Consider the following 14,669-nt stretch of genomic DNA (forward strand, 5'->3'; position numbering starts at 1 on the left):
GCAGAGAAGTAACATGTGCTACTGTGCGCGCCCGGGAGAGAGGTGTCACGTCTTACTCCGTGTGTCAAGAAGTGTAATCTTTACTGCGCATCCTCATGAGATAAGTGTCCTGTCTTTACTACGCATGCTCTTCAGGTAAGTGTAGTCTTTACTGCGCGCCCTCATGAGATAAGTGTAGTGTCTAAGCCCGTATGAGATGTTTGTGTCTTTACCACGCATGCCCTTTATATACCGCGCTCTCTTTACTGCGCATGCCCGGGGGATAAGTGTACCCGCTGCTGATCCTGTGTGCCAGGGATTAATCATCATGGTGAGATAACTCTGGGGGTTAACGCACCCGCTGCAGAGATATCAGTGTTTTCTCTAGTCCCAGTGCTGAATGAAAGTATCATAGAGGGTTAAAAGTCTCCTGCACAGCACATTATGTAACAAGAGATAACAGATGTGTATTTCCTGTGAATGGGGAGTGGGTCACTGCTTTCAGCACTGAGATCCTTCTGTTACTTGCAGTTCATAGATTGTAAGTCACAGACACCCTGTACATTGATTTACACTCATGATTTATTGTCTCTACATAATTAGTACGTTTGATATAAGCGCTCTTACACCCTCCATTGGGATGAGAAGCGCTATAAAAGAAATAAAACAAAATAGTGGTATTTAAATCATAACTTGTGTGAATACTGGGAGGATCAACACATCCGAAGTTCTTACAGTGCTGTACGTGTCCTACATGCAGGGGCTGAACAAAGCCAAAAACATCCCTCTCAAGTACCTGTGAGGAGACAAGCTGTGCGCCTTTGTTTCCTCCATTGCTTTTAGGTGAGAGGGTCGCGATAGCTCCCAGCCAGGATACTTCAAACAAGCAGCGGCACAGCCGACAGGTCTCACCTGTACAAGAGCTATTGGTTTTAGCATTGTCTTTCTGCCCTGTTGTACATCAGTGTGGCTTCTGTTCAACATGGCTAAAAGGTAGTGGCATGGAGTGTTGTGGAGTGGGGAAGTGAAGTGTTGGTAGAGAGGAGTACACTGTTGTAGAGTTGAGGGGAGGAGAGTAGAGTTCAGTGGTTCAGTGGCAGAGAGTGTTATGGCGTGGCGTGGCGTGGGGTGGAATGGCTTCGAGTGGATTGAGGTAGTGGGCCGGATTGGAGTAGAGTGGGTGGTTTGGATTGGAGTAGAGTGGGTTGGATTGGATAGGAGTAGAGGGGTGGTTTGATTGGAGTGGGGTGGATTGAAATAGGGTGAGGTGGATTGGAGTAAACGGATAAGACTGGACGGGATGGGTGGATTGGACTGAAGTGATGGGACTAGGTTGGGTTGGATTGTGGTGATTTTTAGTGGGGTGAATTGGAGTGGGGTGGATTACACTGGAGTGGGCTGGATTGGATTGGAGTAGAGTGGGTTGGATAGGAGTAGAGTGGGGTGGGTTGGAGTGGATTGATTGGAGTGGGGTGGATTGAAATGGGGTGAGGTGGATTGGAGTAAAGGGATAAGACTGGACGGGATGGGTGGATTGGACTGAAGTGACAGGACTAGGTTGGGTGGATTGGGGTGATTTTGAATGGGGTGAATTGAAGTGGGGTAGATTACACTGGAGTGGGGTGAGTTGGAGTAGAGTGGGGTGGATTGGAATGCAGTGGATGGATTGGAGTGGGGTGGATTGGATGGATTGGAGTGCACCCTACCATGAGCAATGAGCACCTGACGCCATCGTTCCATGTTGTTGGGCCGGGCGACATGGTCAGCGTTTGCACTGTACTTACCACACAGCACTGCCCGATGCAACGCTGCATTGGGGTTAGGAGTGGGATCGCGTTGGCAACACAAACACAGGCATATCTTGTGATGCCTGGCAGACAGTACGAGGGAGGAGGAGGCCAGGCACGTACTGGCTGCAGTTAGTGATAGGCTCCGGCTCACAGAAGGTCAGCCCTAGAGTAAAGTCGCCACTCAGGCTTGGATTGGGATGGCAGGCAGTGGGGCACTGGGTGATGAGCCGGTGCCTCAGGGTCACCTGTGGGCCGGTTTTCCCTGTCAGACCATTGTAATATGGCACCAGCATCATGGACACTTCCCTGCCATGCTGTCAAACTAAGGCTGAGGTCCAGGTGTTGCTCTGGCCCTTAGGCAGGGCCACTGGAATTATGCGGCAAGGGAGGGCTAAATTATGCAGGAGGGTTGAGTAAATTATGCAACAAAAAAGGCAGATTATGCAGCATAATGCAGCACATTTTGCATAGTATTACTTCATAATTTGTCATTTTCAAACCTGTTAACATTGTTTTGGCATTGTTGTCTCTCATTAGTACCAGTATAACACCCAAATATAGCAATATAGTAACAAAAATGTAACTGCAAATGGCCTTCCACTGAGCGTCAATGCATGCGCTGTATTTTTAGTAACTTTTGAACGGTTTGAGCTGGAAACAATTTTTTTTGTTAAAATCTGCAGAATATGTAGCAGATGATGGATTATGTGGCAAATTTGTCAAATCTGAAATTATGCAAAAATCCCTGCAGCCACACCATTGCATAATTTCAGTGGCCCTGCCCTTAGGGCATTCTCACCTCGGCCCCCTGCACAGTGAGGCCTGGCTCAGAAGCAGTGTCATCCCCCGCTGGGCTATTACTTTCAGGCCATGGTGGGCGTCTGGAGGGTGGGAGTTTGCAGGGTCCTTGCTGGGGGTCCATTCTCACCTAAGCCCACAGAGCAGCAGCAGGTTTGTGCTTTTCTGGAGCCCTCCGCTGGCTGAGGCCTGGCAGCGGAGGGCTTAGGAACAGATCCCCAGGCACCTGATGGTGCGTCTGGTGTTCAGAGGTAGCCATTTGGATATCTTGCGGAGTATGAGAAGAATGTGGAAGCAGGATGAGCTGACTGCATTGGTCTACACTGTCATGTTGAGCTTCTCATCCAGGATGAGTCCTAGGTTTCTGGCATGGTCAGTCAGAGTGGGAGTTGGTCCAAGCTCTGAACACCACCTGGAGTCACATGGATAGTTCTTGTTGCCAAAGATTAGCACTTCTGTCTTGTTGGAGTTGAGGTTCAGGCAGTTAGATCTCATCCAGTCTGCTATGTTGATTACGCAGTTGGAGAAGTTGGTTCTGGCGATGGTGGTCTTGTCTGTCAGAGAGAGAATAAGTTGTGTGCCATTGGCATAGGATGATGGTGATGCCTTTGTATCTGATGATGTTGGTGACGGGTTCATATAGATGGTGAACAGAGTTGGGCTGAGTGAAGAACCCCAAGAGACTGCGCAGATCAGCTGCTTGGATTCCAGTTTATACGGTGGTAGTCTGAATTGTTGTGTTCCTTCTGTGATAAAGGATCCGATCTATGTGAGGGCTGGTCCTTGGAAGCCTGTCTTGTGGTGTCTTCTGACACTGGTGTAGTTGGAGACTGTATCGAAGACTGCTGAGAGGTCGGGTAGGATGAGGGCTGTGGCTTCTCCCTGGTCCAGTATAGCGCTTATGTTGTTTTTTGCCACAATGAGTGCCGTTGTCTCAAAATCCTGATTGGGTGTGGTCCAGTAGGTTGTTGTGTTTGAGGTGGCTGGTGACACTTTGCTTGGGTAAGGAAGCAGAGAGATGGGACGAACGTTGTTCAGCTCACTGAGGTTGGGCGATATAGAGATCTATAAATATATATATTTTAGTTTTTAGGAGGGCATTGGCTGTTGCATGCTTCCAGACTTTTGGGAATGTGTCAGATTTGATGGAGGTCTGATGATGTGAGTGAGGGCTCTGCTGATTGGTGATCCCCCCATGTTGTAGATGTGGTGGGGACATGGGTCTGTAGGTGCCATGGAGTGTTCTGTTTTCATGATTGCTGCAGTGCCTTCTTCGGTTACAGTTTTCCATTCAGTCAGGTGTTCGTATCGGTTTGTGGTGGTCAGGTGTGTGATCAGATCTTTGGGGGCTGATTATTGTCGAAGTTGCTGTAGAACTTTTCTATTTTGCTGTGGAAGAAATTTGATAACTTGTCACAGAGCGCCTGTGAATGAGTGATGGTGTTGGCTGTGGCCTCTGAGGTGGTTAACTCTTTGACAATTGTAAAAATCTCCTTGCAGCTGTTGGTGCTCGCCTCTAATAGTTTGGTTAGTACCCTTCATTCAGCGATTCCTAGAAGTTGGTGTTAGTGTCTTAGTGAAGGCGGTTCTGGCATTGGCATCATGGTTGGATCTCTATTTTCTTTATAGCTGCTTGCAGTAGCTTTTAGATTCTCTGAGGTCCTCTGTATACCAGTTGGCTTGTTTGTCGTCTCTTCTTTATTTGATGCTTTTGATGGGCATAAGAAAGTCTGCAAAGTTAATGATCCATTTGTTAAAGTTGGTGATGTTGTTGTCGAGGTTGTTGGTGGTGTTGGGTTGGTCCGTTTTAAAGCTGTTAAGCCAGTCTGCTGCTGCTACTTTGTTCCAAATCCGACTGGGTAGGTTGATGCTTGTGGGTGCGTTATCTTGTGCTGCGGTAATTTACAAGTTTATGATGGAGTGGGCATTCCATGTCAGCAGTGAGATGGAGTTTTAGGTGATCCTGTCACTGGTGGTGAAGATTGGATCCAGGTGATGTCCTGCAGTGTGAGTAGGGTTATGATACCTGAGTCTCTCCACTCAACACAAAGCTATCCCATGACACCAGCCTCAACACTCCTTCACTCACCAAGCATGCTACAGAAATCTGGAACCTACTGCATGAATATTCACTGGAAAGTCTGTTTTTCAAGGAAACTTGATTGAACCTTTGCAACAGACACTGCCACAGCAATTGCTGACAACTACAAGATTGTTAGGCAGGACCTCCAGAACAAGCCCGGAGGCAGATTCTCCATCCTACTCAAGGACACAATCATCTGCTTTACCACCAGGGACTCCACCGCCAGCTACATGGAACTCACATTCAGGCTCCACACCACAGCCTACTTCAGCCTATGAGGAATCCAAACCCTGCAGACCTCTGTGGCCCTGCTCCAACTACACTTCACAGACTTCAATACACACCGCATCATCGATGCCAGCACCTTCATCCTCCTAGGTGATCTGAACTTTTACCTAGAGGCCCATGCTGACCCACACTCTATGGCTTTCCTAGAAACCCTCGGAAACCCAGGGCTCACTCAGCACATTACCAGACTGACCTATATTGCTGGTCATCTTGTGTCCCAATTTACACCTCCCTCCACAACATCACAGTCAATAAGACAGTACTATTGACCTGGACAGACAATTGGCTTATCAGCTTCAGCATTCATGTCCCACACCTCGCATCATCGGAACTGCCCACTGGAGCTGGAACAAAATCACAGAAACCGACTGGACCACCGTACTCAGATCTTAGGCTGACAAAAGACACTGCAAGCAACTGGAGCATAGGTGGAGATTCACCCAAGAGACCACAGACAAAGACACTAGTTGATCCCAATAGACAAAAGTACAACTATCACAGACCATATCAATGCCTGCAGGAAGATTATCACCACTGTAAAGGAGTTCACTGCCCTTGTCAGCTCCCTCCCACTGTAATCCCCTCACTAGACCTCTGTGACAAACTCTCTGAATTCTTCCGCAACAACATTGCCTTCATCTGTGGAAACCTTGGCCGCAACCAGACCCCATCATCCAGGCCACTCAACTCCTCACTGGGGAGCACACCCTGACCTCCTGGAGCACCATCACTCAGACTCAACAAATGCTACCTTCAAGACAGTCCACTCAGGCTCCCCCTGACTCCTACCTAGAGACCACACTTTCACCAAATGACTCCCTCCTAAAAGCGAAGCTTTAACTATCAACCTCAACGGCTCCACCGACTCAGCCGATATCCTGGACACTTGGAAACCATCACTCTCCTGCTCAAGCAGCCATTTGCAGACCCAGCCACACTGTCCAACTAACTACAGGCCCATCTCCATTCTACCATACCTGGCCAAAGTCTCAGAGAAGCTAATCAACCTATTCCTCACCAACCACTTCAACAACCCTCAACACTTTGGCATCACTCAATCTAGTTTTAGGCCCAGCCACAGCATGGAAGCGTCACTCATGGGTGCCACAGACAACATCTGCATGATCCCACACAGAGTAGAATCTATATCCCTCATCCTCCTGGATCTCTCAGCAGCTGTCAGCACCATCTCACACCCTAGCCTCATCAGGCACCTGCTTAACATCAGCATCCAAGGACCCCCCCTCCACTGGATCTGCTCCTCCTTAACTGAGAAAACACAAGCTGTCAGCCTGGCACTGTATTCCTAGGTAACCTGAAAAGTAATTTGTGGAGAAGCACAAGGCTGTTCTCTCAGCCCCATGCTTTCCAACATATACATGGTTCTGCTGGACAACATCACCTGAGAACACAACATCAACATCCTCTCCTACGCTGATGAGTTACAACTGATCATTTCCCTCTCAGACAGGCCCCCAACACAAGAAGCAAGATCACCTCCTGCATGACGAATGGATGAAGTCTAACTATCTGGAGCTCAACACCGACAGTTCAGACAAAGTAGTCTTCGGCTGCAGCACCTTACCTGAGAATTCTAACTTGTGGCTGCCGAACTAGAGCCTACATCCTCACTCAGCAGCTATGCCAGGAACCTTTGGATCATCAAAGACAACAAACTGGATATAAAGAGGCAAGTGAAGGACGTCACAGCATCGTGCTACTGCACCCCGAAAATGGTAATGAAGATCTACAAGTGGCTCCCCAACCATACCATGAAGACCGTCACCCATGCTCTCATCACCAGCAAACTGCACTGTGAAACACCCTCACTGCCGGAATCTTCAAACAATGAACTAGAAGGTTTTAATCCATCCAGAACTCAGCAGCAAGAGTGATAATCAAACTCCCACACACACACACACTACACCTCAGGGAGGTCCATTGGCCTCCTATACACATATGCCCTCACTTCAGACTCCTTAGACATACATTCAAGGCACTACACAACCTTATTCCTGCTTACCTAAACAGTAGCATCACCTTCGGCCAACAACACAGATATCTCTGCTGTGTCTGACTGCTACTCGCGCACATCCCACGCATACACAGAAGCAAAGCCAAAGGCCGAGCGTTCTCACATATTTGCTACTAAAGCCTGGAATGACTTAGCTCCTCACATCTGAGCCTCATTCTCACTTCTTGAGTTACGTAATAGGCTGAAGGCATGTCTCTTGAAGTAAACCCCTCTAAAGACAGATTTCGCTCCAGCAGGAGCATAGTGCTAGGACACCCTCACGATTGATAGCACGATCACAAATGCTTGTAACATAACCCGATCAGGCTCATCCTGATGGAATTACATTGGCTCCACTTGCCGGGCCACAACATCTTCAAACCGGTTGCATCATTTACAAAGCCATCATGAATAACACCTCTGCTTATTTTGCAGACAAGCTCACCGTCACTGTTGTTTTCTCAGCACACCCACAGCCTGTACATCATCAGACTGGAGACTAAGAAGTGTGAAAAAGCAAAACCAAGGAAGCAGGCCTTTGCCATCTCTACACCAAGGATGTTGAACAACATTCATGTATCCATCAGGACCGGTCAAAGGCTGCTCCAATTTAGGAAAGAGTTGAGGACAAAGCTTTTTAAGGAACACTACATCACAGTATAGTAACAAGCCACAACCCAGCCACATCTCTAATCACTTGTTGATCGTTGGCTTGTCTTTGACACAGTACAGCCCGCCGGAGCCTTTTGGTCCTATACAAATATCACATACATACAAATGTACGCACAGGTGCGCAAACAATAATATACCCAGATAAATAGCAGGCCATTTTCTTTATTAATTTCCTACAGATTTCATATGCAAAATTTAACGGAGCAAAACTTTATCGCCTCCTATATTGACTGCATGGAATAAACACCTCATTGTTTATAGTTACGATCCCTGTGCAAATCAGTGTTTGTGAGGGGATTGTCCTTTAACGACCCACTTGTAATCAGGCCCTGAGTCTTAAAATGTAGTATTTAATCTATTTCTTTATATTTAAAGTGGTCTTCAGCCCCTCCCCGTCAGTTTACTCATTACATGTTTTTAACTTTAAGAAACAGATCTAAGTGTCTCAGTCTCTGCTTTCATTAAATGTGAAGAGGACAGAATGTGGTGGGAAGTTAACATTAAGTTCAATGTAATTAAGATGGATGCAGGGTCACAGTTTTCTTGATTTCACTGAGTGCAGCAGACGAGATAGAAACTTCAAGGTTTTTGTTCCAGACACAGGTTCCCTCCCGGGATGCTTCTTGCTGTTTCTCAGAGGAGGAGTGGAATCTTTTACAAGAATGGCAGAAGGAGCTTTGTGGGAACCTGATGAAAGAAATTCACCGAGCACTGGTCTCGCTGGGTAAAGTTGCACTATTGACCAGTACCAAGAAACGTTGTTTTCCGGATGCTGCATGTGTGCATTATTGCAGAATTGTGGGAGCAAATTTTCTTTTGATGTTCTATCTTTTTTCTATCTCTTTCATTCTTCCAGGAGTAATGATCTGGGTATGTTGAGGTGGAGTGGGTACTCCAGAAAAATAGACAGCCATGGTTATGATGGATGCTTAAAGATTGTAAGTGGTAAAATGGGAAAAGTGGCCACTGGACAGGGACAGTCGTAAATTAGGGCATACTTACGACACAAAGGCTGTGCACAGTGGGTGGTGGTGGTGGGGGGTGTTGGCTGCCCGGAAAGAGGGGTGCAGAACCCGGCAGCCAACCACATGCTGCGAACAGCCAAAGTGCGGCCGGGCATTAGCCGCTCGCGGAGAGCTGGGCGTAGGACCTTCCTGTCTATGCATTAAACTAATAATATTAGCGAATGAGATGTAGTTTGTATGTTATCTGGACGAGTAAGTTGCTCATATGCTATTGCCTACTGTATTAAGTCTGCTTTCCAGGCTTTTCCGTCGGGCTATAGACGCCACCCAATGTATTGCAATCCATCTCCCCGCCAACATCATACTGAGCGTCATCCTTCGGGTCTTCATTTAAGAAGCGTTTCCTTCTTGTCATCATGCTAAAGAGGAACATTTTGATAGAAACGGAAGCTTGCATCTGCTGCAAACTGCAGGGCTAGCGGGGTATTTCTTAGTCAATTTGTTTGGACTCATGTAGGTTCTGTGTAAATAGTGAAACCATACTTGCTTGAATTTTGCCATGGGGGATACCGACTTGACTTTTTCACATGCCCTCATTTATTCGGACACAGTCAATTGATCTGAACAGTTAGCACTCCATCGGTCCTTAACCTGATCTGTCGTGCCACCTTTATCTGTCACTAAGGCCGCATGTAAATGTGTAAGTCAGCCCTGCCAAGTACCAGGCATCAAGGATTAAACTAATGTATTGTAGTGCTGGTGTCCGCATGACTCTGCCAGTCCCAGTATCTCTTGTAAGACTCTGTGTTCCTATTCTTTATCTGGGGGCGAAATCCAAATCCCTGGGGCAATGCGTGCTAATACGTTCTGATGCAAGTGAGACTAAATAAAGTTCCACTCATGAATGGGAGCATCTATGCCACAAACATGAACCAGACGCAGGTTTTCAAGTCTCAGGCCTGCTGTTGTCACAGGACACGCAATTTACAGTGCTGCTACGAGGGGATTATAATTGTGTCATTAACTGCAGCAGCCACGTCCTAACACCTCTAGAAACCAGTATTATATAAACACAAGGCAGCAGGCTATATTTCCATGCACCTAACCCCTATCACCTAACATGTACTAGAGATTCAATAGAAATCAACAAGTTGAATTCCAATTCATAGTAGCAATCCAATTGAAATCCTCTCTTTATTCTTCATTTTCTTTTTTAAATAGGCGCATATTCATAGCAGACACAGCCAACGGGTTTCGTCCATACAACGGTTTTCGTCCATTACAGGGCTGTAATACCATGGATATAGATTTCTTACAATACAAACATATATACATACAACAACTTAAAGACATGTCTGTCTTTTTTTGCTTTCCTTGTCTTTTTTGTACTCTTAATAGGCATTGTGTAAGTTATCTATATGGTGTTTCAAGTGTGTGTATGTATATATCTTTAAGTTGTTGTATATATATTTTTATGTTTGTATTGTAAGAAATCTATATCTATTGTAATACAGCCCTGAAGAAGTCCTGTTTTATAAATGAAACACGTTGACTGTTTCTGCTATGAATATGTGTCTATTTCAAAAAGAAAAAGAAGAATAAATTGGAATTTTTAACTTGTTTAGGGTGGTGCACCGTTGAGAAATTATTTGTTTACAGTACCTCTAGAAACCAGGTTGCTAAAAAGGGTATGAGTTTCAGATACACAAAGAGCTCTTGCAGTTCTTTAGTAAAATATGCCTGCATTTCTTCTTCACAGACAGAACTGAGATCGACACCAGGGAATTGCAACCAAATATGAACTTGAGAAATAAATCCACATTCAACCCGCCATCTCACATGATCCCCAAACGAGGTATTGACTTTGAAGAGGCAGTACTGAAAGATTTTGAGAGGAACAAGAAAATGGCCATACCCCTATTTTACAAACTCTCTTAACAGGAACAGTCATCCATTAACACTCTCAGCACGGACACTACTATTACTATTAAACCGGCTGACGAAGCCGGTGCAGTTGTCATCCTTGACACCGTTACTTACAGAGCCAAATGCCTTAAGCAGCTGAGTGTGAGAAGTTCCTATCCACCTCTCAAACGAGACCCTACCAAGCAGTTACAATCCACTATCAAGCTGTTGCTAAAGGAAGCTGACTTTCTTATTGCAAGTGACCCTGTTTTACTCTACTTCTGCACACTCCCTAAAATTCAATAACCACAACGGCCTCCTCCCACCAGACCTATTATCTCAGACGTTGGTTCCTTACTCAAACCACTGTCCCAGTTTGTTGATTTCTTCTAAAGACCCCTTGTCCGTGAGATGCCCACCTACCTATAAGACACTAAAGATGTCCTCAAAAGCCTCAATGGCCTTGCCTTTGACACAGAGACTGATTTCTTGATCTCTTTTGATGGCGAGTCGCTCTACACATGCCTCCCCAAGATCAGACTATTGCTACTGTACAGTCCATGATTCGGGCTACTGCCCATTACTTTCTTACATCTGTTTCTTTCACCATGAAATGTGCCCATCTGGCCACGAAAGAAAACTATTTCCGTTTTGAAGACCACTTGTATTTACAAACTTCTGGGACCTCCATGTCCAGCACCTTCGCCCCCAGTCTGGTAAATGTATACATGCATGCTTTTGAGACATGTTCTCTCTCCTGGCAATCTATACCGCTCCAACATCAAGGTTTGGAAGCGGTTCATTGAAGATATTTTTGTTAGCTGATGTGGAGACGCAACTTCCATCACATTCTGAACTCTCAGAATAATTTCCTGAGATTCGCATACGAGTATAGCAAAGAGAAGCTCCCCTTCCTTGACCTCTTGATCCATTCTTCAGCAGGCCTTTTGGAAATCGAACTGTATAAGAAACCCATGGCACAGAACACCTTACTTTCGTACCACAGCTTTCACCCCAAGTCCCTGAGGGCCAATCTCCCATTTGGCCAGTTCATACTCAATTGTTCTCAAGTTCATAAATTCAATGAACACGACAAAACTCTGTCCTAAACTCTGTCCATCCATTTCTTAGACAGACAGTGTCCTGCTCCACTAATACATGCAGCAGCCAAGAGAGCCAGGAATAATACGCAGAAAACACTCTGGCCCTAATTATGACAATGGCGGTATAATCCGCCTACTGCTGCGGCGACAGCCACCAAAAGACCATAGCAGTGGCCACCATCCATCTGCCAAATTATGACCACAGCCGGATTCCCTCCACAGCAGCGCCACGCCAGTAGACCGGTGCCAGCCATATCATGACACATGATACTGCCTGGCGGTGTTCTGCTGGCGGGCTCTGTTGGCGGTAGCAGCGCCCCGTCCCCTGCCAGAAGACCCTCTGGATGCAGGTAAGGAGGGCTTCCGACAGGGGCGGGGGTGTTGTGTGTGTGTGGGGGGTTGTGTGCATGAATGTGTGAGTGTGTGCGTGAATGCGACTGTGTGTGTAGTGTTGTGTGAGTGGGTGTATGCATGTGTGAGAATGTGTGTGCAAATGGAAATGTGAATGCGTGTAAGAATGCGTGTGCAAGAATGAATGGATGTATGCGTGAATGAATGCGTGTATCACAGTGTGAGTGAGTGTGTGTATGCGTGGTGCATGTCTGCGGATGTGCGTGAAGGGGGGGCTGAGGGATTGGAAGGGGGAAGCTTGGATAGGGGTCATCTGAGGAGTGTTTGGGGGGGTTGGTGAGCCTCCTACTAGGAATTCCCTGCCACAGGTAGGGCCTACAGCCATGGCTTTCGTGGCGTTGTGAACGCTATGAAAACCATGGCGGTAGGCAGGCTCATTAGCAGCTGCCAGGAGGGAGATTGTTATTTCCGGCCCAGCGGCTGCTACTGCCATGGTGGTAGGAATGGTAAATAGGCGGGTTGGCTGCAGCCAACCCGCCAGTGTCATAATGTGGCAGTATGTACTGCCAGCCTGTTGGCGGTACTACCGCCACATTAACGCCTACCGCAGGGGTCATAATGACCCACTCTGTCTCTCATGAAGCACAAGCGTCTCTCTCACTCTGTCTCTCCTGAAGAGAAGTCCATCTCTCACATTATGTTTTGTGAGGGGAGTGAGGACTTCTCTCACATTGTAAGGGTGTGCACATCTGTCACTTTGTCTTGGAATTTTTGGACTGTACCTGACGTATTGTGCTCAATATCCGCTCCACCCATAAATGTGTGTTGATGGACATGTGTTGTGTAAGACAAACAGCAGATTCTGCTCAATATTGTATATTGCCCCTTGTAGCATTATTAATTTGTGATTTCTTTCTTTAATAGGCCCTCTGATTGCTAACACTGTCTTTTCATTGAGAACGAAAGGAACACAACTGATCCACCCTCTGGACAACAATGAGTCCAAGAGAAGAAACAGTGTCACATGTTCCCCAAGTAAGTAAGGGGTGCTTTAGCCTTGATGTAAGAATGACAGCTTCATGCATATGGGACACGTGTGCTCACTAGACAAGGCACTGCTTCCCAATCACAGAAATGACCACTCACTCATGGAGGCACACATGAGGTCTATGTCCTCACTAGACCGGAAGTTTAGTTCCGGGTTTGTGTTACGTGTTTGAGTAGATGAGTGTGTAATTGTGTTGGTTGTTGTGGGTGTTATGTCAGCAGTGTGTGTATGTTCTGTTATGGATGTATGCCAATGTGTATTTTCGGCATGTAAATGTAGTGTATGGCAGAATGGGTAGGGATAATAGTGTGTATATAGTGTGTTGTGTAGTGTGTTCTGCAGGTGGACACATATGGCTAAGGTACAGTGTGTGTGTGTGTGTAACTTACCACTATTCCATAGCCACTTCAAGGAATTCAAAGAACTCTCACGGCACGGCATGGTACAGTACAGCATCTCTGGCCTGTTCTGGGGCACCATCTTTCTCTAACGACTGGAGCTGCTTACCCAGCGCACTGAGCATATGATCACGGCAACCATGATGGGATGGGTCAAACATCAGCAACAAAGAGGACAAGTCCAATTTTGCAATAAGTTCCTGGAATATTAATGGGCTACTGGACAAACTGGAGGACAAGTGCCTACTCAACTACCTAACGTCATTCCAGATAATAATGCTGCAAGAGACTTGGACAGAATCCCCTACTAAAAGTACAGGATTTGTGAGTTATCATGTCCAGGCAACAAGGAGGGCTCGCTTTGGGTGCTTGAGTGGTGGGCTCATCACATATCTCAGAATAACAATGAAGAGGCACCATCATACGTCTCCAGTAACGTGCAGTAACCTGTGACAGTTCTTCTCACTGTGAGTCAAGGCCCCTCCACCCTCCATCCAGCCCTAATGAATATCTATATCCCACCGGGAAAAACTCACAAATTAGAAGCTGCACGTCAGCTGAAAGAGAATATTGAAGAACTAGTCAATAATGTTCCATGCCCTCAACTGATTCTAAGCTGTGATTGTAATATGAACCTGCTGAGATCTGAACCCTCTGACGAAGCCACTTTGGCACAGAACTTTCTCTGGCAGATACAGGACCAAGTTCTACCTGTAACTTGCAAGGGGGACAAACTAGGGGAACAACTCATAAAAGAACTTGAAGCAATGGGACTCCGACCTGCCAACGGCCGCTAATGTACGGACCAACCTCCCCATTAATATTTTTTAATCAAAAAGCACGATCAATAATAGACTACACAATTTTATCCCTACCCCCTTTCAGCCGAATTTTGAAATTTCAGGTAACAAGCAGAGGGGAGAGCGATCACTTACCGCAAGAGCTGCATTTTACTCAACCAATTGAACAACAAGTACCTTCAGACACGTTGCAGCAAGCCACATATATATCTAATAGTAGGTGAATTAAGGGGTCCTCCAAGACCACTCCTCCGCTGGCAGAGACAGCCAAATGATTATGGTCCCTTAAATCAAACCTCGCAGACCCTGAGCAAGCACCACAAATAACCTGGGACGTGTTTGTAGTTGAGCTTCTGGCATCCTACCATCAGCAGCTTCAAGGAACAAGACCCCACAGCTTACAAAACCCTTCATCCAGAAGGTATACAAAGACACTTAAACCAAACTTAAATTCCGCCCTTCGATGTCTTCAGAA

General features: G+C 46.3%; 1 protein-coding gene across 1 annotated transcript in view; it reads left to right on the forward strand.

Annotated features, from left to right (window-relative positions):
- Positions 1–37: 37 nt before the first annotated feature.
- The window catches only part of LOC138287307 (zinc finger protein OZF-like), a 67,213-nt gene continuing 52,581 nt past the window's right edge, over positions 38–14,669 (forward strand). The window contains exons 1-3 of the mRNA XM_069227663.1: positions 38–135; positions 8,222–8,348; positions 12,873–12,983. Of these exons, the coding sequence (XP_069083764.1) occupies positions 8,315–8,348; positions 12,873–12,983 (145 nt within the window). The 5' untranslated portion in view covers positions 38–135; positions 8,222–8,314. The remainder of the gene's footprint in view (positions 136–8,221; positions 8,349–12,872; positions 12,984–14,669) is intronic.

The sequence above is a fragment of the Pleurodeles waltl genome, chromosome 4_1 (genome assembly GCF_031143425.1).
Source record: "Pleurodeles waltl isolate 20211129_DDA chromosome 4_1, aPleWal1.hap1.20221129, whole genome shotgun sequence".
Lineage (NCBI taxonomy): Eukaryota > Metazoa > Chordata > Amphibia > Caudata > Salamandridae > Pleurodeles > Pleurodeles waltl.